General features: G+C 38.6%; 1 protein-coding gene across 2 annotated transcripts in view; it reads left to right on the forward strand.

Annotated features, from left to right (window-relative positions):
- The window catches only part of Itgbl1 (integrin subunit beta like 1), a 249,915-nt gene that overhangs the window by 106,351 nt on the left and 118,829 nt on the right, over positions 1–24,735 (forward strand). For both annotated transcript variants that reach the window (XM_051161007.1, XM_051161006.1), the window contains 4 exons: positions 4,494–4,640; positions 12,054–12,176; positions 15,930–16,070; positions 18,486–18,626. In XM_051161007.1, the coding sequence (XP_051016964.1) occupies positions 4,494–4,640; positions 12,054–12,176; positions 15,930–16,070; positions 18,486–18,626 (552 nt within the window). The remainder of the gene's footprint in view (positions 1–4,493; positions 4,641–12,053; positions 12,177–15,929; positions 16,071–18,485; positions 18,627–24,735) is intronic.

The raw sequence follows: 24,735 nt of genomic DNA on the forward strand, positions 1-24,735 counted from the left end.
CTGAATGTCCTCCATATGAGGAAGGTTTAGGAATTGTCGCTGACTAAAGGAAGTGATCAGGTTTTTATCACTGGACAATTAGTCTTAGTCCCAGGAAAATCCCTACTCTGGAAACAAATCCTTTGTTGGCTTAAGTTTTAGATATATGCAGCACCGACCATTTAATACCTTTGATAAAGAATGCATTAGTATGCTCCAAATTTACACACACATGGTGTATATTACCTGATAAACCTTGCCTTTTAGTTAAAGTTAGTTCTAAGAACCTAATCTAGAAATTAGGCTCTACCACATATAAAGTGTTCATGTTTTTATACGTCAGATTCTGGGATAATTTTAGATTCCTGGAAGAATAAGAAACACAGTCCACCTTCTTGCACACCCTCCATCCAGCCTTATCTACTGTCTATACCTCATGTAGCCTCAATGCAATTACAAATTAAGAGGAAAAACATATTTTCAAGCAGATTGCAGATTTTTCTGATTGCATCCAGTTTTCCTGCAGGTTCCTATTTGTGCTCAAAGACTTTTTCAGGTCTCATGCTGTGCTTCATTTTCATGCTGTTTTGGTCCCTTTCCTTATTGTCCTCACATGTTTACTTATGATGTACATCTTTAGAGTCTCCTAAGCCATAGAGGTTGCTCATCATCCTGGGACCATGTGTGGTTGGACTTGCTCATCACTGAACATGATCCTCGTGGTGTATATCTATTTCTTTATAAGACATTAGCAGATATGAGAAAATTAAGTGTGACTCTCCTTTTACTCAGCAAAGGAAAGTATAATAATTTTTCATTGGTATGTGGAAATGGATAATTGATTTTTAAATCTTTTCAGTACTGAACTAATTTTTTATTTCCAGTTGGAAACATTTCCTGTACTTATAGAAAGTATCCAATTTGTGCATTGCTTTTTAATGCCTACTAAGGAGCTCACAGGCAGTACCAGGAAGAGGATAGCCCCTCTAAAATCCATCAGAAAATGACAAACTAGTGGCAGCAGCCTGTTTACTAACTCACAAAGCCCTTTCTGGATCACCTGCAGAAGCCAAGAGTTAGCTCACCCAGCAGACTGGTTCTCAGACTTCCTCCTTGGTGTGGAAGTTCTGATTTCATATGGTACTGCAGCTTGTCTTCCCTCCCAGTGGCGTTCTTTCTGCCATGGCTGAGCCTGCAAGAAAGGGAAAGAACCTTGCAATACTGTTCTCATTGCATTGGCTAGGACTTATTTTGCTTTTTTTCTGACATATTTTGTTTCGTGTGTTTGATTTTCCTCGACTCCTTTAGAATTTACTTGAATGTCAATGGGCCTGTTCTCAAGTATGGTGGATTATTCATTTAAATACTGGATTTCAGAGTTGTAGAAATTGAAAAATTTTAAAAACAGAAGCAAGAATGCCAATTCCACAGAGTTAGGTTTTTAGACTTTATGGCTAGGACTGGATATAGCCATGGGATAGTTAAAACCACCATTAGACCTGAAAGGAGAGAAGCTGGTTTTGGGTCACATGGATTAGGTGTCACACTCTGACTCCGAGAAATAAATGTATTATCATGAAAACAATGAGTAACGTGTCTGAGATACAAAAGAAGATTGTGGGTGTTATACCTTGTGGGTTGAACAAAACAACACTTAAAAGTATAACACTTGTTTCTACAAACATGACAAGATCTGGCCTGGAAATGAGGTATTCAAGGTGGAATTGGCTAAGGAGAGACCATGCTGCCATTGTATGAGTCTCCCAGGACCACTGCGGGGAGCAAACTCCTTATAGCCTGGCTTCCCTGATAACCTATGGGGTCAGTTAGGCATGGACTGTCTCTCCCTATTCTGTGTAAGTTCCCTTTATTTTTCCCTATTTTTAATAACCTTCCTTAAAAATTCATAATCTTTGAATCAGAAGAACTTTTGAATGTTCTCTCTCTCTCTCTCTCTCTCTCTCTCTTTCTCTCTCTCAGACACACACACACACACACACACACACACACACACACACACACACACACCTTTAAATTTGGGTATTTGATGTTCCATGCAGTGTAAAAAAAATCACGTCGTATTTGTTTTATTATTGAATCAAAAATCACTGATGCTGTACTTATTTAGCTTCTAAGTAAATTCTATATCCTTTCCTGTTGACATGAACCATTTTTTATTGTGATTAGCCATTAGAAATGACTCAAACACAATTAAAGAGAAGTGGCAATCAATTCATGCAGATCACCTAGCACATTGATGTCATTAAAGAGTCAATACGCTACTTAGATTATTCACTAACTGAAAGACGTTTGTCCATCTCAGGAACCTAGCTTCACAGTCTTGTAAGTAGACTGGATGTCAGATAGGCACAATCTGTTTCATTTGCAAATGACACCAAGTTAGCGAAGACTGTGGGGCCAAACAGAACACAACGTGATGCATCTGAATAAAATGAATTCTAACAATTTTATGAAGATTGTTTTGTTAAATAGGACAATTAACTTGACAAGTGTAGTAGAAATATAAAAAAATACATACACTGGATCCCATGAAGAGTCATTCTAAACTTCACCCAGTCATGGGTAGAGCATCTGCTGGACATGAATTCTGTCTGACCTTGTGGAGTTTCTCCTACTATAACAAAAGACTATTGACACAAGGTCAACACTTCCACCTAATAAACATTAAGAAACAGTCTATTATCTTGAGTATACAGGAATGTGCTCACCACAAACCATCAAAACTGTTAAAAATCAAGGAAGGTCAAAAAGTGTCCTATTTTACTCCAAGAAGTTAAGAAGTTAAAAAAAATATATTTCTCCACACAAGGTGAGAACGTTAGTGAATGTAAGCCTCAGCAACTTCCATCGTATCAGCTTGAGTTTGAAATCTGTGTTCTCAGACTGAGCGTTTTATGTGATTTGAACTTAGGGCTGCCTAACATGCAGTCAACAAAAACAGTAGTGTGCTTTCTTAAATCAAATTTAGTAAAGTCTGTGCTCATAACCGTTTTAAATTGCATCACCTAAAAGCAAAATGGTGATTGAAAACCGGGGAGGACTAAGACAGTTCTGTCAAGATGTAGCTCTTGTCTTTTGTTGATGGAGCCAAATTACTTCATTAATGAAAAAGTGCGCACTTTAATGTCTCTGTAAATTCCAAGGTAATATTTAAAATATTCATAAAAGAAAATATCAGGGTACCATTTAGTGATGTCCAGTATAAGAGTTTATTTGGTAATTGTGGTTTTAGGTATTATAAAGTACATTTAAGAATGATTATTTTCTACAGGTTTTCTGTCTGAAATTATGAGAAAGTAGGAGGAACTTTAAGGCTGAGATTTTTTTTTTACCATCACCTGTTATACTTCTTTTTCAATTTCTCTATGTTTTTGTAAATTCATTTAATATTTGTGCTTATCAAAGTTGGCTATTTAAATAAAATACTCACATACAGTCCCTGTATTGTAGTGTGGATATCCTGTATTATGTGGCTAATATCTGCTTATGAGTGAGTATATTCCATGCATGCCTTTCTGTGTCTGGTTACCTCACTCAGGATGATATTTTTTAGTTCCATCCATTTGCCTGCAAATTTCAAATTTCCCTTTTTTTAAATGCCTGAGTAGTATTCCATTGTGTAAATGCAGCACAGTTTCTTTATTCATTCTTTGTTTGAGGGACATCTAGGTTGTTTCTAGATTCTGGCTGTTATGAATAAAGCTTCTATGAACATATTTGAGCAAATGTCCTTGTATGGTGGGACATCTTTTGGGTATATGCCCAGGAGTGGTATAGCTGAGTCTTGAGGTAGAATTATTCCCAATTTTCTCAGAACGTGCCAGATTTATTTCCAAAATAGTTGTATAAGTTTGCACTCCCACCAGCAATGCAGGAGTGTTCCACTTCCCCTACATCCTTACCAGCACGTGCAGTCACTTGAGTTTTTATCTTAGCCCTTCTGGTAGTCGTAAGATGGAATCTCAGAGCCACGACCAGGTATGCTGTGTACCTAGACTCTCTGCTCAGATGTAGTATATAGGTAGCCCAGTCTCCTCGTAGGTCCCACAATATGGGGAGTAGGGAGTACTTCGGACATGGACTTGCCACCTCCAAGTTAATCACTCCCCCCTGTCAAGGCAGCCATGCCAGGCCACAGAGGAAAAGGATACAGGTAGTCCAGATGAGACTTGATAGGCTGAGGTCAGATGTTAGGGGAGGAGGGATCCCCTTTCTGAGGACTAGGGGAGGGAGGGAGAGGGGAGAGGGAGGGAGGGTTGGATTAGGAGGCAATGAGGGAGGGAGCTACAGTCAGTATGTAAAGTGAACAAATTTTTAAAAATTCCTCATATTCTTTCTGAAGAGTAACATTACTTCCCAGCCACTCTCAGTTACATGTATATGGATTTATTATACCACTGTCTTGAAGGAACACCCTCTTGGGAGTTTTTGTTAACATGGACCCTTCCTTGGTAAAACCATTTGAATCTCACCAGATTTTGTTGATCCCTCAGGCCATGGTACTTGTGACTGCGGCAAGTGCATGTGTGATGTGGGATGGTCTGGTGAAGCTTGTCAGTACCCAACCACATGTGACCTGACAAAAAAAATCAGCAACCAGATGTGCAGGAACTCTCAAGATGTCATCTGCTCCAATGCAGGTAAGGACTGCATCTCTGGGCAATTTGTCATTGAAACAACAAAAATTTGAGTTTTATTGAAAATTTACAATCATGTAGGAATGGTGAACATCTGAATGAGACTATTTCTGAGTATGCATTTTAAAATTAAGGTAAATGTATAAGGAAAAGCATTTCATCTAGCTGAGACTTGCAAGTTTTTTATTCTCCAGCTGACACTGATGTCTCCTTGGAGCAAGATATTCATCAGGAATGAAGCTGGAAGATGCTTTGTGTAAATCAAGGGTTATGATGGATTAAAGCACTGGATTATAATGTGTATGACTGGCTTCATTATTTTATATTATACTTCAAGAGTACTTTGAATTTATACCTTAGCAGCAAATGGAGACATTTTAATTTAATGGGAAGTTTCAGATAGTAGGTGTGAACCTCATTGAGGATATAGGAATAGCAAAAGTTTTGGTGTGTGTGTGTGTGTGTGTGTGTGTGTGTGTGTGTGTGTGTGTGTTTGTGTTGTTTGTGTTTTCTGCCAAGATATTTGTGTATTCCATTGGAGTTATTTGAAAATATTTCTTAGGAGGTACAGAGAAGCTATTAATATTAATTAGCAAAATCACATAAAATAAAACAGTTGCAGTCTAGAGTGCAATGGTAGTTAGGTACTGTAATTTTAATTAAATAGCTTCAGCATGTTCATACATGAAGTCTCAAAGTCACTTTTTCTCAACCATACTGGACATGAGCATCCAAAGGGAAAGTACCAACATTTCACCCCATGTGCTGCCCTGGAGGTTCAGCTTCAAATGTTCTGTTATGTAGTGTGAACTTTCTGTTTGATTGACTTGCTTTTTGAGAGAGAGAGACTTATGTTTCACTATTAGTGTATGAATCATTTTCATTCATTTGGTTAGAGAGTTGTTTGATATCAAGTAACTTTTTCGTTCTTACAGCCTTTGCTTGCTTCTACATCAGAGAAAGAGAGAGAGAGAGAGAGAGAGAGAGAGAGAGAGAGAGAGAGAGAGAGAGAGAGAGAGAGAGAGAGAGAGAAAGAAAGAAAGAAAGAGAGAGAGCAGCTCAAACTACTGAGGAATTCCTTCAGGTCAGAAAGGCCTTTTCAGTAACCCCACAGCATGCAAACCATGTAATAGGCTATGAAGACTAGCTATTTGTCTATTGTGCTTGATTTACTTGTTAGTTTGGGTTTTGAAGCCACCTGGTTGGTCAGATCCTGAGGTTCAAGATTTGTCCCACATGACATTGCATTATTGGTGGGTCTCTTCTGTAACCAGAGGTGGGACTTTTCCACAGTCTGATTGTGACAAATCGCTTAGTGTAGATTATGCTCAGTCAGGGTGTTTTGCTAACGGTATCAGAGTTGTATGGAGAGCGGGGAGCTGGGGTGTGGTGATTGTTAGGATCTATCAGACCAGGATTAGCAGGATGAACAGGTAGAACATTGTGTTCAGGGCAATCTTCTCACTTCTTTGCTCACTGTAGTCTTTTCTTTGCTCCCAGTAGAATTTCTAGGACTCGTAATCACCTACCAACATGCACACACACATACAAAAACATACACACATAAACACACGCAAAAGCACACATGCACACAAGCATACACACAAACATACATATACAAATATATACAAAACTCAAATAAACACACACAAACTCACATACACAAACACACACACATAAAATATTATTGAATCTGAAGACTCATTCCTTAGGAAATATGAATTGGCACATCAATATTACATGAAAGAGAAATTTGTAGAACTTACTTTTTTCCCCCTTGAGAGAAAGTCTTACTCCCTGGGCAGTCTGAAACTTACTATACAAGGATTTCTCATGCTTGCTAATGCTGTGGACTCTTTAATATAGTTCCTCATGTTGTGGTGACATCAAACTATAAAATTACTTCATTGCTAACTCATAACTATAATTTTGATACTGTTATGAATCATACTGTAAATATCTGTGTGCAACCCCCTGGTCACCACCCATCGGTTGACAACCATTATACTAGACAGGCCAGACTACTTTCAGCTCCACAACTGTCAGCCCGCCTCTGCCATGCAAGTTCTTGGAATAAAGGTGTGCTTTGGCTTGCCTCACACAGAATGATGTTTATAGAAAATAAAGCTTAATTGATAAAGCTTAAAGTACAAGATATTTGTATCCTATGTTGTAAGATTGGCAAATATTTCATATAAATTATCAGCTCTTGTCCATGGTTCAGTGGTGTCCTTCATAACACCAGCCCTTTCTCAGTAGGTCTGATCTAGGATAGGCTTGTGTTGTCATGTCTCCTGATTTCCCTTATTCTCACTATCTTGTGGTGTGTGTGTTAATGTTATTGCTGCTGTATTGAATTTTTTGAGACAAGGTGTCACTGTGTCGCCAAGGCTAGATTAGCTCTCCCTATATTACTGATTACACTAAACCCTAGTGCAATCTTCCTTCCTCTGTCCCTAGTACTGGGATCATAGGTGTGGGCCACTATGCCCATTGTCCACTTATCTATTCTCTTTAGTGGAATGTTGCTCATGTGGACCTTTCTTGTGCCTCCTCACAGCACCAATACATTTACTCAGCCCTGTACTATCTACATCTAAAATTATCTCTTAAAACTAATCACATATATAACTATACAAAATAAATAGACAAAAGCAAAAAAGTGATATGGTTCCATCTTCAAGTCCATCTGCTCTCACCCTACCTTAACCATGCCTCAGGTTAGGGGTCTAGTCAAAGCTAATTTCATAAGCTACTTGGCTTCCTTTAATCTCCTTCTAGAGTGATTATATAGCTCATTTGAAATATGATTGAGCTTTTTTTATATTTGTTTGACTTCATTTTTAGTTTTTTTTGATTAGCCTTTCTTCCTTTTATTATTAATAAGATTGTAATGTAAAGCATGAAGAAGGGTCCAAAGTCAACACTATACAGAAGGTATACTCAGAAATTTCATCACAATCTTTTCTCTTACAAATTAATTAATTCATTTATTCACCTTACAACCCAACAGTAGCCCCTCCCTCCTCTCCTCCCAATCCCACTCTCCCTCCCTTATGTCCCCATTCCTCAGGGAAGGGGACACCCCATACTCATCTCCGCAGCTCATTGAGTCAGGACTGAACACGTCCTCTTCCCCTGTGGCCTGGCAAGGCAGCCTTGCCAGGAAGAAGTGATCAAAATGAAGGCAACAGAGTCTATGTCAGAGACAGCCTTCCCACCACCCTGCTCCCCTTACTAGAGCACCACACAAAGCCTGAGCTGCCAATAGGCTACATCTGTGTAGGGGGCCTAGCTCTAGTCCATGCATGGTCCTTGGTTGGTGCTTCAGTCTCCACACGCTCCTCTGGGCCCTGGTTAGTTGGCTTTGTTAGTTTTATTGTGGAGCTCCTGTCACCTCCAGGCTCTTTTCTCCCCTCCCTCCACCCCCGATCCCACTTTTCCACTAGACTCCCTATGCATCACCCAATTTTGGCTGTAAGTCTCAACATCTGTTTCAAACCACTTCTGGGTGGAACCTCTCAGATAACAGCTATGCTGGGCTCCTGTCTGAAAGCTTAGCAGAGTATCTTCAGTAGAGTCAGGGTAGGTCTTGGGTTGTGTCAGACATTGGTTGGTCATTTCCTCAACCTCTGCTCTATCTGCTTTGTCTTTATCCCTGCATATCTTGTAGGCAGCATAAATTTTGGGTCCAAGTTTTTGTGGATGGGTTGGCATTCCCCTCCGTTCAGTAAGAGTGTTGTCTAGCTAGAGGTTGTCCTCTTCAGTCCTCACAGCCCTTGGTACTAGGTGTCGCTGCTAGAGTCCCACTCATATCCTCCTAGATGCCTCCATCGCAGCCTTTATTAAAAAAGAATTTCTCAGGCAGGTGTGGTGGAACATGCCTGTAATTCCAGCAGTCAGGAGGCAGAGGCAGACAGATATTTTTCTGTGAGCTCGAGGCCAGCCTAGTCTACAAAATGAGTCCAAGGCAGTCAAGGCTACACAGAGAAACCTTGTCTGGAATAAACTAAACAACAACAACAACAAGAAACAAACAAATGAACAAACATAATAAAACAGCAACAAAAAGTCTTTTATCTGGTAAGTGTTAGCTTTGTAAGGAACTAACTTTGCTGCTTTGGGTTTTTCCCCTATGCCCCTACGCCCCAGCCAGCCACACACTTCTCTCTCAGTATTTAAAAAAAAATTGTGTATTGTGGGAGCTGTGGGCACACATGAGTATACAAGTGCTTGTACCTCTGGAGGTATATGGAGCCTAGAGAAATAGATTGGGTGTCTTGCCTTAACAGGGTCTTTCACTGACCGGTAAAGTTACCAATTAAACTATTCTGTCTGCTTACCAAGACCGTAGAATATACCTTTCTCTCTCTTTTCATGCTGGGGTTATAAACACACAGACCTTCATATGGCTTTCTAGGTAGGTGCTGGGGATTTGAACTCAGTCTCCTATGCTTGTAGAGCAAGCACCCTAACCCACTGAACTGTCTCTCCAGAACCAGAATGTTTCTTTTATCCTTCACATACATGGCAGCAAACTCACTATGTTAATTAGCAATCTGGGTATTTGAGAGTCTTTCCTATTTTCTCATCAGCTCAGTATTGAATTTTTGTGTGCAATGCCATTTAGTCGATTTGTCCCACATGCTTAGGCATTTGGAGTGTTTATTATTTAGAAGTTATAAAAAATTAATTGATGGCATGATTTGTCCTATCTTCATTTTCTCTTACTTTTAGAGATGTTATCATCAGGATATATATCAGGAGTGAGATTTCTGGCCCCAAAAGTAAAGTTATACTCCCATATATATTTAATTATTACCTTCTCATTTTATTTTAAGGTCTAAGATTTTTTCTTTTTTTCTTTTTTCTTTTTTTCTTTTTTTTCTTTTTTTGGTTTGCTTTGGCAATCTCATTCTCACCCACATCTCTTCTAAGAATAAACCTTAACCAACATATTTCAGGAGCAGCCCCTCCAAATTGCATTACTCCCCTGTGCTGGCTAGTTTTATGTCACCTTGACAAACTGGACTGGAAGGAGCCTCAGTTGAGAAAATGACTCCATAAGATCCGGCTGTAAGGCATTTTTAAACTAATGATTGATAGAGGAGGGCCCAGCCCATTGTGGGTGGTTCCATCCCTGGACTGGAGGTCTCGAGTTCTATAAGAAAGCAGGCTGAGCAAGCATTGAGGCACAGCACTCCTCCACACCTCCTGCCTCCAGGCTCCTGCCTTGTTTGAATTCCTATCTTGATTTCCTTCTATGGTGAACAGTGATATGGATGTCTATGTCAAATAAATCCTTTCCTCCCCAATACATGATCTTTCATAGCAGCAACAGAAACCCGAACTAAAACATTTCCCTTAGAATTTGGTTCTATGGAAGCATCTTTAGTATAAAAGAGGGAGAGGAAGTAACCATCGTGGGGTATAAACTGAAAGGCATGTTCAGAAGGAACTAAGAACACAGAACTGCCAGAAGCTCCCTCTATAGTGGAGCCAGAAAGGTAACGATGCGCAAAGCAAGGTGAGGGCACAGCACCTTAGAACGGAGGGAAGATTAGTGTTCAAGTGTGGCAACTTACCACAGAGAGAACCAGCTATGTTAGGCAGCGAGAAAACTAGAGTTAAAATAATCAGGAGCAATGCTACCCACCCTAGAGTGTGACTGACTGGCAACCAAGTGTGAGAAGTAGGATGACACAGCAGGAACACAGGAGTCTGACACTTTCGCTTCGGCTCCCATCTGCCATGTCTTGGAGGATCAGATGTGATTTCTGCTAGATGGTGAGATAGGAAGTCTCTGAGCTGTTGTAAATTTCCCACTTGGTAAGGAATGGAGTTGTGGAACTTGGAGACTGTGACAGTTCTTTCTGACTATGCCTATCTTCCTGGAGGAAAAATGGCTTGTGTGTATTCATCTCTCACCAAGTTATTCTCTTCTGCCAAATGATGGCAAGCTCCTGGTATTCCAACAGATAATTTAAGATCCGTAGCCAATGGTTTTCTTTAATCTCTGCCATCTGTATATATCATATCCTTTTATCCAAACTCAAGTCAGACTCTTACCAATATTGTTATTTTCCACTCTACTCATCTACTCATTTTCCCCCAATACCACAAATCTTTTTGGAATATCAATTCATTTGTTGGAATTCTTTCTATGTATCAGCAATAAACTAAAATTTTCCAACTTCCCAATGTCTCCCCAACCCTCCACCCCCAATAGAACCAATCTGAGGGTTATCATTTTTGTAAAGAATTTTCTTTGAATCTGTGATAAATGACTTTCTGTTGTGTAGCTTCTGGCTTCATGTGTGTGCATTGTATGTCTATAAAATATGGAAATATACATTTATATCATCTGTATTTTTTCCTTCTGTTATCTGATTTACTTAATTTCTTATTTTATTGTGTCCTAAGAAAGTTTAATGACTAAATATGTGGGTGGTTAAGAGTCGTGAAAGTAAAAGCAAAAGGTGATAATAAGAGAAAAAAATAAATGGAACAGTACCACAAATTACAGCATTATGTTTCAAGTAAGATTATAAGTTAAAATAAGTTTCAGAAAAAATAACACAAGAGCATTGAGCTTAATGTTTTCTAGAGTCACAGGAGTACCCTCAAGGTACAAAACGACAAAGTCAGTGATTTTGCAAAATCACTGTTCATTTATGATTTTTTTTTTTTTTCGAGAAAAGGCCCTCTTACAGAGAATAACAAATTTCAGGTGATCTAGGTAACAAAAGTTTGAGAAAGGCATAAAAATGAGAATGCTGTCAGAGTCTCTAAATATAAGGTGAGTCTGGAGAAAATATTAAAATATGACTAACGGAATAATGTTTTAAAGAGAGGAGGAGAGGACAGATTCACAGTCTTCTGAAGACTTCCCATGATCCAGAATCTGTGCCTAAGAAATCTCGCTGTGCCCCTGTAATTTGTAAAACAAGGGTGTCAGCTAATGCTGGGATGTGACACTATCAGGGATACATATATATTCATTTGCATATTTATTAATAAAGCATTTCTCTAAATATTTATTATGGGTCAAAACATCAAATGAATACTGGTGGGGAAGAAAGATTCCTTCAGTCAGAAAGATTAAAAGTGCTTTAGCTATCTTTAGACACAAGTGATCAGAAGATCTCCGTTCATGAATTACTTTGAAGGGTACATATAAGATCTCTGTGTTTTGAAGGGTTCACACTGATGCTCATTAAACTGCCAACAGTAATAGCTGTGAAGTAAAAGTTATAATGATTGTACCAGAGTCAGCTTCCTCTCTACTCACCATAGCCACAGAAATGTGTATTGTACCATCACATTTTTCTCCACCCACTTGAAAGGAGTAGTGAAAAGCATCATGAATTATAATTTCTATTGTGTGACATTCTTCTTTTTGTTTCACTTCTTCAGGCATATGCCACTGTGGCAGGTGCAAGTGTGATGATTTGGATGGAAATGGACTCATTTATGGTAAATTTTGTGAGTGCGACGACAGAGAATGCATAGATGATGAAACAGAAGAAGTGTGTGGAGGTAGGCATGTTACGTATGGGAAGTGAAAGCCCATGGCTTTTCACCCATTTCATTGTATACTTTTCTTTATATAAACTTTTCCTCTGATTCAGTTTGAACATGTGTTTGCAAAAAAAAATCGGGTAAGAAGAGTTAGATGAAGGCTTTAATGGTATTCTGGAACTATATAGTAAACACAGAACTAGCTGTTCCCAGAGGAGAGCAGCATTACTGATGCACCTCGGAAGCAGCGCAACGCTGAAGTAGGCCTGTTACGATGCTGTCTCTTCCGTTCACCTTAGCTACAATTATTTTGTGTCTTTTTTTCTTTATAGCCTAACTGTTTTAATTTTATTATCTTTCTAAGTCTAAAGTCTTTAGATAGTTCCATGCTCTAGAGGGGACACTGGAGTATGACCGGATAGTTAGCCTAATTCTGCTTCTTTCTGTGCCTTCTCTACTTGTAGATAACACTTCCCTGGCCTTTTCTATGTATCTCCATGATTCAGTCAAATTTTCTCTTGCATTAATTTTTGCCTGTTTTCTTGTTAGAGGCTTGTAACACATGCAAGATATTATGACTTATGAAACCTGAAAGAATCATTTTGCAATTGTATCTATTCAATCGGTGGAAACAAGACATAGGTAGCAATACCAACATGCCCAAGGCCATCCCTTCTGCATGATCGCCTCCAGACTGGCATCTGTCTGACACTCAGACATGTCTCTGACCCTTAAGCATTTACACTGCATGCCTGCCTTGGCACTTCCAGTTCCCTGAGGAAAGTTGCCTCCTCACCACCCATCCTATAATTTTCTTTTTTTTAATTTAATTTTATTAATTTATTCATATTGCATCTCAATGGTTATCCCCTCCCTTGTATCCTCCCATTCCTCCCTCCCTCCTGTTTTCCCCTGACTCCCCGCCCCTATGACTGTGACTGAGGGGACCTCCTCCCCTGCTCATAGGGTACATTTACACTATGGAATGCTACTCAGCTATTAAAAACAAGGAATTCCCGAAATTTGTGGACAAATGGATTGAACTAGAAATGATCATAATGAGTGAGTTAACCCAGAAGCAGCAAGAGTAAATGGTATATACTCACTTATATCTGCATACTAGCCCAAAGGGCATGCATGTCTCACGAAAGCCTTCACTGTAATTTTCTTTATGCTCATGTACTGCCAAAGCCTTGCCCAGATTGTTCATTTGCATGCTTTGTTGGCACAATGAAATGGCAGTAGAGAGAAGTGAGTGGGAGTCACTTCAACTATATAAACTATTTTCTGTTGTTTCTAAAAAGGATTATAATCTACTTAATCTGCCCTGGCATATCATAGCAGGATCAGGCATAGCAGGACTCAAAGGAATCAGAAAACTCCAAAAAGTCATCACAGCTATGTGACAAATCTCTAATTCCTTAATATCATTGTGGCTTCCAGATACAGTCTTGTAGTGTTGTCCAAATGTTTTATACTTTAAACTGGAATGACCTTTGTCACTAGTATTCTGCATGCACAACCCACCAATCTGAAACAAATGTGAAAGAAACTCTTCTGAGCCAGTATCCTAGGCCAGACTCTATTTAGAACATTTTTGAAAGAGTTAAGTTCAAAATACTTACAATTAAATTACCCACAGACATTATACATTTACAATATGGATGTTTTATTTACTGTTGATGATCAGAAAAAAGACAGTGAAAATGTTTTGGTACCAATAGGTTTTGATGTATATCACTGGAGCAAAAATTATTTGTATATGCAAAAAGAAAAATTAACTTAATACAATGCATTAGGAAATGTTTATCTTTAATCTTTTTTCCTTGATATTTCCACTTCTTCTGATCTCAGGAATTTTATGGTCTGTGGCCATGTATCCAGTATCCAATAGCACTCTGGGAGTGACATTGTTAGAATCCTAGAACTTTCCATATGTCATTCACAATGGAAACAATCTGTAGAGAAAGAATTCTTTAGTGTATCACTGATGCTAAACAGAAAAAGATATTTTCCTCTATCACTATCCACACACATTAGAAATTTATGTTTCTTGCCTGGGACATGAATTGCCCTGAAGGTTACATTTTTATTTTAATAATCTTCTGTTGTCCCAATGTGTTATTTATTTATTTTTTGCCTTTCATTCCATTACCTTTTCTTTTTGAAACTTAGAATATATAGGGGGACGTAATCCCCCTCAGGAACAGTCATAGGGGAGGGGAATAATGGGAAAATGGGGGGGGGAGGAATGGGAGGATACAAGGGATGGGATAAACATTGAGATGTAACAAGAATAAATTAATAAAAATAAATAAATAAATAAATTTAAAAAAAAAAAAAAAAAAAACTTAAAATGGATTATTTTCTAATACATTATATCTGGACCAAAGTTTCTCCTTCCTGAACTCCTTCTAGTCCCCTACCATGTCCCTTCTCTCCCAGATCCACTCCCCATGTCTCTTTTCAGAATTAAAGCCTTGCCGGGCGTGGTGGCGCACGCCTTTAATCCCAGCACTCGGGAGGCAGAGGCGGGCGGATCGCTGTGAGTTCGAGGCCAGCCTGGTCTACAAAGTGAGTCCAGGACAGCCAAGGCTACACAGAGAAACCCTGTCTCGAAAAACAAAAACAAAAACAAACAAACAAACAAACAAACAAAAAAACAGAATTAAAGCCTTAAAGATTATTTCACAACAAACCCATGTTAAATATTGGCTTTATAAACATTCTAAGAACTTGCATATAAAGTATAAATATTTATGGGAATTCACTAATAAAGAGACAGCATAATGTTCTAGGGGCAAATGTACAAGTAATTAAATTGAACGTAGCCACACAGTCACTTTTCCATGGTTATCCCAGAATTCTGGCCCTGGAAGAGGGAATTAGAAGAGTAAATACCTTAGTCAGACTCTCACAAATTACAAATTTTTATGATTAATAAAGTCTAGAATAGGAAACGAATAGGACATTCATCCGTGTTTGGAGGGAATGGCTACAAAGAAGAGAGCATTTAGAGAGTGAATTTGGAGGTAAATACTATTTTGGAGAAGGCCCAGCTAGACATTCGGGGTGGAAGTGCAGCGATGACAGTTTGTTGTAGATGGCGGGTTGTACAGTGAACATGCAAAAGGTTACGACAAGATGGCCACTGTAACTTGTTGTCTCAGCCCAAGATGAGGGGCATCCTTAACTCTCGTTTGCATTCTATTGGCACTAGAGTTGGAGTTTGAGTATGAGACCAAGGGTGCACTGCATTTTATCAGTTTAATTCAAAACTTTCCACATGGTGAATCACAGCAGCTTGTGGAACACAATGAAATGAGAAGATGAATGTTTCAGCCATTAATAAAGCATGTCTCAGTAAATATGCACTGTTACTTTTTCAGTAGTTGATGTCAAATAAATAATTTTAATTACTGTTTCAGAGAAACGTCCACACGGTAAGGACTGTGTACAGTCAAGTGCTGTGTGTACTTCAGATGGTAATTGGCTTTCATAGTCATTCTTGTGGCTTCTTTACAATACGTTCATCTTGATAATCTTCCTTGTAGACCAAGGTAAATGATATATTGGCTGCCTTTACTTGTATAATTATTTAGATATAATCTCAACTCTGATGTTTTGGGAGAAGATATTATATAAGTTTATTAATTTCCTCAAGGTTCTGGGAATCTTTCAACTGCAAAAATGACTGTGAAGAGGTAGAAAGTAATGCTGCTTTGAAAAGTTGCTTTTTTCCTTCACTGTAAAAAATTCTTTTGGGTAAAGGCCATGGGAAGTGTTACTGTGGAAACTGTTACTGCGAGGCTGGTTGGCATGGAGATAAATGTGAATTCCAGTGTGACATCACCCCCTGGGAAAGCAAGCGAAGATGCACATCTCCAGATGGCAAAGTCTGCAGCAACAGAGGTGTGTTGCTCTTTCATATTACTACATGACCTGGTGGTAAACAAAGCTCATTATTGTTAAGACCTCTTCTCAATATTTCCTTCAGTGTGGGACAGAGTCATCGTCCATCATCACTAAACTTGATGGAGATCCTCACTGACACCAACAATCTTTTCTATACTGAGTAGATAGGGGAAAATAAATTTGTTGCCATTCTTTAAGCTTTGCTGAACAAATAGTTAGTGTGGGGACTGGAAGGTCTTTGGCATCTGTCCAGAACTGCAACAGCTAAAAGGCAGTTCCTGGAGAAGTTATGTAAAATACCTCTTGACTAATAGAATCATGGACAGTATGAGTGTCTGATTAGGCAGAGGGCAGTCAGAAAACCCTCCTGTCTCAATCATGGGTAAGAGAAAGCTTGGCTTAAATGGGATTAGATTCTGAATGCAGCATTAAAATATATTTAAAACAATACATAACAGAAGCCATGGATCAAATATCCCTGTGATTTGTAGAATTATGTTAAACAGAAATTTTAAATACTTATGCTTATAAAAATATAACAAAATTATTAACTACGGGTATAAAATCAAATTTAAAAATCCACTTCATCACTCTATTGTGTGTGCCTGTGTTTATATGTGTATATATATTGATGATGTCATACCTGTGAAATGTCAGGGGAAACCTATGACAGTCAGTTCTCTCTTACCATGTGGGCCCTGGGCATGTGACTCAGGTGTCAGTTTGGCCACAGATCCATTCTGCTCACTGAGCCATCTCATCAGCATAAATTAAGTGACTTTGTTGTTTGTTTGTTTTTATTATTACTGTGAGTATCTGATATTTTTCCTTCTCTCTGGAGGTTGATAAAAGAGAACCATGCTTGCTTACCTGGTGATATAAATGAGTGTTCTTTTTGCTTTCCTTAAAACTATTAAAATTGATATCTGGGTAAGCTTTGTTTTCCATTTCTATAAAGGTACAAGTCACTTTAATAGACTATGCTCGTAGAGAAATCCCTGACACAGTGTCTTAAATATTGATAAATAAATACACCCCCTCTAAAGTAAGCAAGGGAAACCTTTTATTTATGTAGAATACTTCCTACAGTCCAATTACATATCACATTAACTCACTTTGTGTTCATAGGCACTTCTCTTCTGCCTAAATCCTTTATATTCTATTGGCTACATAGCCAGCATTTGTAGGACATCCACCCACATGCTCAAAGACTCTAGATTCTGCATACCTCAGTACCAGTGACAATCTAATGCTGAAATTAAGTTTAATTCATGATTAATTGTATTACCTTCAACTCTTAGTAATAGTTGTCTGCACAATCAACCCTTGTCATGTTTATCATAAATTATCTGGTACTTCTTTTTCTCTACCTTTGCTAGTCTTAGTTTAGACATATTAAACTTTATATCTTGATGTCTAAGAATTGGTTGTATGTTTGTGGGTGCATTTTTACCTTCTATATGCACACATATGAATAACTTGCTTCACCTCTTTTGGGGATTCTTAGACTGTTTTTGTACCAATCTAAATTTCAAAATTTCATGTAGTTAAGTATATTTCATTTAGTAATTGTGTTTCAGATATTTTGAATAAAGATGAAATTGCTTGTATTCCATGGCTTTGTTTTATACATTTAAATTTTAGTCAAATTGCTACTTACTTTTATTTAAAGAAGCAATGAAGATATCTCACTTCTAGTTCCCAAATAATTTGCATGTTACCTAACCTAAAGACTGACCACTGACACCTATGTTAAGAAAATATCACTGACAACAAAATACTTCCCAGCACAAACTCTCCTACTGCGAGGTCACACCTCTCAGCTCTGTCTCCAACACCATCTCTAATCCACCCTCATCTAACTTAACAAGGTTACTTAGTCTTCCTTCATAGGCACCCAGGGACTCTACCATCCAGATCACCATGTTCAGTTTCCTTAGTTAGATTCCACCTCTAAAGTTGGCCAAGACATTTCCCCTCCTGGCATATCTATATTGTCTTTTCCCAATGCTCCATTCACACTGGACTTTTCAAACTCTTAAGCCATTTACTTTTTACCTAACAAAATGTTGATAACAATTTTTCAGTTACCTATTTTTTCAAATCATTTCCAAGTTTCTTGCAGACAAGGAAGATACATTGCTTTAATATTAGCCTTGAGAAAATTTAACATAATGTAAACGGCATATCCAACAATCTCACATAACTATAGATATGTTTTATTTATTAAGAAATCTTTGCCATCAACTTCAGATGGTGTTTCTCCTTAGAGTATTTTTATCTTAAATATTCATATTTTTAAAATGTAAAAGAATCAGCATTTTAAGTAATAAATATGCAGGATGCTTTCTTTATACTTTTTGTCTTGTCTGGATCTCCGTAAAATTCATTTTTTTTTTTTTCACCATCTAGGAACATGTGTGTGTGGCGAATGTTCCTGCCATGATGTTGATCCGACTGGGGACTGGGGAGACATTCATGGGGACACGTGCGAGTGTGATGAAAGGGACTGCAGAGCTGTTTATGATCGATACTCTGATGATTTCTGCTCAGGTAAGGTAGTTCCTGATTCTTATTTTTTTTAATATATTTTATTAATTTATTCATTTTACATCTCAATTGTTATCCCATCCCTTGTATCCTCCCACTCCTCCCTCCCTCCCATTTTCCCCTTACTCCCCTCCTCTATGACTGTGACTGAGGGGGACCTGATTCTTATTTTTACATAAAAGACTTACTTCCTTGTTGTGCAGAGTCATTCTAATTCCTGCATGCACTGAAACAAACTGAACTTGTATCCCCAGGTTTTCTATATTTTGTCATGCTCCTCTCAAGCCTTGAGATGAAATCCACACTCTTAATGTTAGCCTGATCCCTTGCTGAGGAGATCCATTATCTCTAAATACCAGCTCAACTCAACTCTGAGGCCACAGAGCTAGCAGATGTGCTGGCTGTCAGCAAGAGACTGCAAGAGAAACATGCTGAAAGTTAGGACAATACAGCTCATGGGGAATGGTTTATAAACTGATAGAATTTTCACAAAATTACTCTATTGTACAATCTAGAATTGAATATTTGTTAATGAACTCAAGAATTTTATGTTTTAAGTATTTATAGTACAGATTCTCTATGCCATCTTACGGGTTGTGTCTGGGTTACTGAGTACATCATTGAAGGAAGCAAACATTGTCTGGGACTTTAAAAAGCTCACAATATACAGACCAAGAGGAAAAATATATAGGGACTAGAGAGATGACTTAGTGGGTAACAGAACTTAGCACATAGACACGAGGTCCTAGGTATTGGTCCCAGAACCCACAGAAGAAGCTGGACATGGCTAGATGCATGCTTGGAATTCCAGTGGAAGGCACACGTGGGATAGTGGGCTTGCTACTCACTAGTCCAGCTCCAGGTTGAGAGACTCCATTTCAAAGAACAAATCAGAGGCATTTCAAGATGGCAGAGACTAGTGCATACCATATCTGAGTAGCAGAAGATCAGAGTCTGTGGACCAAGTGAGTGACCTGGTTGCTGACTCCAAAATGCCAGCTTCTGTGTTTGGGAAAGCACAGTTCCAACCCTTCCCCTCAACAGGCATCTCCCAGGTCCAAACGTCATGCACAGTCCAGGGCTCAAGGCACCCAGCGCCTTCCTCCTACTTGAATGTGACTCTCAAGTCACAGCTCCAGCATCTGGACCTCATACTCCTCCCACCTCCCAGAGGACAGCTCCTAGGTACCATGGACAGGATTCAAGCCTCTGGTCCACTGGCCCCTGTAGAAACCAGCTGGATAATAGGAGCATACAGGGCCCAGGTTCAAAGATGGTAACATTCACCCAAGACTGAGTACCAGTGTCTGCTGGGGGAGCAAGCCACTGGACTACAGAATCTGAAATGCTAGCATCCATTCATGGTCCCCAGAGAGAGGAGAGGATCCTGGCTTTCAGACATGCATGTTACCACCTCAGATTTCCCGACTACCTGTGTCATTCTGAAGAGGACTCTGGACTACAGAGAAGTGCAGATCCAGGCTACAGTTCACAGCTCTGTTAGCTGTCTTGTTGAGAACCACAGGACCTCAGAGTCGCACATGTTAAGAACACACACATTAAGTCCATGCCTATAGGTCCAACTGGGACACAACCAGCAGACCTATAGGCTATGGAAGGAAATTCATCCCCCATCCCACGACATAGGGCTCCTCTCACATGCACAAGAAACCTAGCAGGTTCTAGAAAACAACTAGCCAACTAGCCAAGGACAACCAGATGGCTCAAGGCCAGCATAAAAACCCAATCTAAAAAAAAAAAAAAAAAGAAAGAAAGATACACACACACACACGCACACAAAAGGAAAAATGGCAAAAAGCTCTAGATATCCTAACACATGGGAAACACAGGAAAATGACCTTAAAACTTATGCTAATGAAGCTAGTAGAGGCATTTAAGAGGAAACAAATCTCTCAAACAAATAAAGAAAAATATAATCAAACAAATAGAGACCATTAAGAAGTAATCAAATAAATCACTCCAAGAAATATAGGAAAACACAATCAAACAGATGAATGAAATGAATAAAATGCTTCAAGACCTGAAAATGGAAATAGAATCAATAAAGAATACATAAATTGAGGAAATCTTGGAGATGGAAAATTTAAGGGAGAAAACAAGAACCACAGAGGTACGCATCACCAACAGAATACAAGAGAAGGAGGAGAGAATCTCAGGCATAGAAGATAAAATTGAAGAAATTGAAATATCTGTCAAAAATATTAAACTGAATAAAATTCCTGACACAAAACATCCAAGAAATCAGGGACACATGAAAGAAAGATGAAAACCAAGAATAATAGACAAATGAGAAGATTCCCAGCTCCAAGGAACAGAAATTATTTTTTTAAAAATCATAGAAGAAAATTTCCCCAACATAAAGAAAGAGATGCCTTTAAACATACATGAGGCTTAAAGAACATCAAGTAGATTAGACCAGAAAAGAAATTCCTCCTGCCACTTAATAAGCAAACACTAAATGTACAGAACAAGGAAAAATATTAAAAGTAGCAAGAAAAAAGGGCCAAATAACATGTAAATGTAGACTTACCTGAATCACACCTTACTTCTCAACAGAGACTATGAAAGCCAAAAGGGCCTAAGCAGATGTCATGCAGACACTAAGAGATCACAGATGCCAGCCCAGACTATAATGCCCAGCAAATCTTTCAATCACTGTAGAGGAAGAAAACAAAAATATTCCATGAGAAAACCAAACTTAGCCAATATCTACTCACAAACCCAGCCCCAGGGAAGATACTAAAAGGAGAACTCCAACCCAATGAAGTCAGAAACACTCAAGAAAACAGAATATAAATAACTTCACAACAGTAAAATCCAAAGGAAGACAAGTACACAAACACTACCACCAAAATCCCAATAAAAGGAACTAACAATAATTGGAAATATAAAGAGGGCATGCCAGACAGGAGCAAAGAGGAATAAAAAACTGGGTTGGAACAGAAGAGAAACAACCAGAATGTAGGCAGAAGGACGTAGACTACTAAGGGAATTCTGACTTGCTGGAGAATCCTAACGTTCTGCAGGCGACGGAGAGCTTGTGATGTATGTAAGCAGAGGACTGACACCATCATTGCATTTCTAGCATGACTGAGTAGATGCTAGTGCCATTTGCAATGGTTGGGTATAGAAGGAAGTTTTTTAAAAATATATTTTATTAATTTATTCTTATTACATCTCAATTGTTATCCCCTCCCTTGTGTCCTCCCATTCCTTCCTCCCTCCCATTTTCCCCCTACTCCCCTCCCCTCTGACTGTGACTGAGGGGGACCTCCTCCCCCTGTATATGCTCATGGGGTATCAAGTCTCTTCTTGGTAGCCTGTTATCCTTCCTCTGAGTGCCACCAGGTCTCCTCATCCAGGGGACATGGTCAAATATGGGACAGCAGAGTTCGTGTGAAAGTCAGACCCCACTCTCCATTCAGCTGTGGAGAATGTCCTGTTCATTGGCTAGATGTGGGTAGGGGTTCAAAGTTTTAATGTTTTCTAGAGGCAAATATGAATTGAAATAATTTAAAATAAGAAAACAAAGTAAATGATTAAACAAGTTTTTTTCATGACTTCACTCTTCCTTGTTAAATCCATATCTGATCTTGATTCTGATTGTGTGTGGACTTCCTCATTCATGATTACTGCACTGTAATGGTAATTCATAGCCTTTTATAAACTCGATTCCTGTGCCATGTTGCTCAGGCTTAAAGCTACTATTGTAAGCTAAGCACTAGGAATTCATGTTTTCTTCACTTACTCTCTTCACTCCCTTGTGCTTTATTTACTTTCTCTTCCCATTCCCTACTCTTACCAAACTTGTAGGTTCCAGAGAAAGGTGGTTGGGTAGTTATGGTTACCTGACTGGTGGGACTGGAAGGGGGAGAGAGAAAGATTCCTCTTTCACATGTGGCCTCATGATGTGGGTACAGACAGGTGGGAAAAAGTGATGTTGTGATTCCTGTTTGTTTGGTTGAAGTGGTTTGAATATGACCAGTGTGGCTCCCACATTTATGAAAAGGAATTTGAGAAGAAGAAACTCACATAAATAGAGATCATTAGTTGGTCAGAACCTTGCAGAGTTCTGCAGTTACAGATTCTTCCATTTGATTTTTTGCAATGAGAGGGAAACATTATCTACATTTTTAAAGAAAAAGAAATAATTAAGTATTAATAAACTCATGGGAATTAATCAACTTGACAGAATTCACCATGCTATTGTCACCTAAAAATACATGTAACCAAAGCACTATTGTGATTTAGTCTCTAGAAAAAACCAATGCAGTTGTGTAATCTTACTTGTTTTAGTGAGGTAGAACTGTTCTGTGGATATCCAAATTCTTATAAATCTTAGTTTTCTGAACTCCTTGGCAATCCCAGGCATCAATTTCTGGAGGACTCATGAATTCTAACAATACTGTGGAGTTCTACATATTATTCTGAGGGCTTTAGACTTTGAGATTTCCTAATTACCTATTTCCCCCATAATGTAGAAAGGGTGGCATACATTTGAATATTGAGTATGTCAATACCTCCGTGTGATGACAAAGAAAGAACCAAGATCAATATTCTCCAGTGATTTTTGCAAGGCAATAATGTAATAAGGATTGAATGAAATGTGGCTTATATCTAGCTCTCATTCTTGTCCTCCTGAGAATATTGGTCTGATTTAAGTCTAAAGGAGTTATATGAGTGCATGAACAACAAGTGTGTGCTTTTAATTGACATTCTCATTCATTCACTCCAACTCTGTCCATCTGTTCAATCAATAGTACATTCAAGTACAAAAATCTTATACTTAGGAATTCACAGGTACAGGCACACAATGCATCAAAATCTGGATTAGTCCCGTTCAGCTCTTTATCTCTAGATTGTTATCAGCGTAGTATGAAATTGTGTATACCCTTTAAAAAACCTCATACACCCCCTACCCATGCACACACGCACATGCACACGCACACACACACACACATACTGACAGAGGCACATATTCAGAACAAAATACTGTAAGACAATATTTAGATATGACTGAACTGACAAGGGTACAACTGAAAATCCAAAGTAGTGCTTTTCATTCCATTTCCTCGTTTTGAAACAGCTTTTTAACTTTTATTTAACACCTGCTCTCTCTCCCTCCCTCCCTCCCTCCCTCTCTCTCTCCCTCTCTCTCTCTCTCTCTGTGTCTCTGTCTCTCTCTGTCTCTCTGTCTCTGCCTCTGTCTCTCTCTGTCTCAGTCTGTCTGTCTGTCTGTCTGTCTCTCTGTGTGTGTGTGCCTGCATGTGTGTGTGTGTGTGTGTGTGTGTGTGTGTGTGTGTCTGTGTACAAGTGTCCTTTGAGGCCAGCACTGCATTCTTTGGAGCTGCAGTTACAGGTAGTCATGATGTGCCTAACATGGGTGTTAGGAATTGAAATCTGGTTTTCTGGAAGAGCAGCAATTGCTCTAAATGATGGAGTCTTCTCTCCAACCCCAAGATTCTGAATGACTACCTGCCATTCTATTTCCCAAACCCCAGAGTTAGAACTGTGTAGTCCAGGATGACCTTAACCTTTGTCCTTCTTGTTCAATACACCAAAATGATGAGAACATAAGGTAGGCTAAACTAGTTTGGAAAAATGGAGTAATATGATAAAACTATATTATGTGGGGAAATTTGTAATTGATTACTGATGCATTAAGAAAAACATGGAAGGAACTTACTAAATAGTCATTCTACTTTGACTTGGATGGAAAAAAATCAATATAGAAATAGATTTTTTAAAAAAATAACAAGTTATAGAAATAGTTAGCTAAGTGTCATTTTTTCCTCAACATTTTTCAAGTCCATGGTCTTTGTGTCCATTTTAAGTAGCCACTTGTAACCATCAGACTTACATCCATGTGTATTTTTGATCATTTAAAGGAAGAAATGTTTTCTCCAGGAGAAAAAAATAGTGTTTGAAATGTATTTAACTAAATTTATCCTAGATTGAATTTTTTAGAGTTTAGCCTTTGTAACTCAAGGGAGCACAATCTACAAATGCAACATATGTGTGCTGCTGTGTGTGTGTGTTTGTGCATGTGTGTGCATTCATGCATGTGTGTTCATATATATATGTGCAGGTA

This window comes from Acomys russatus, chromosome 18, assembly GCF_903995435.1.
Source record: "Acomys russatus chromosome 18, mAcoRus1.1, whole genome shotgun sequence".
Classification (NCBI taxonomy): domain Eukaryota; kingdom Metazoa; phylum Chordata; class Mammalia; order Rodentia; family Muridae; genus Acomys; species Acomys russatus.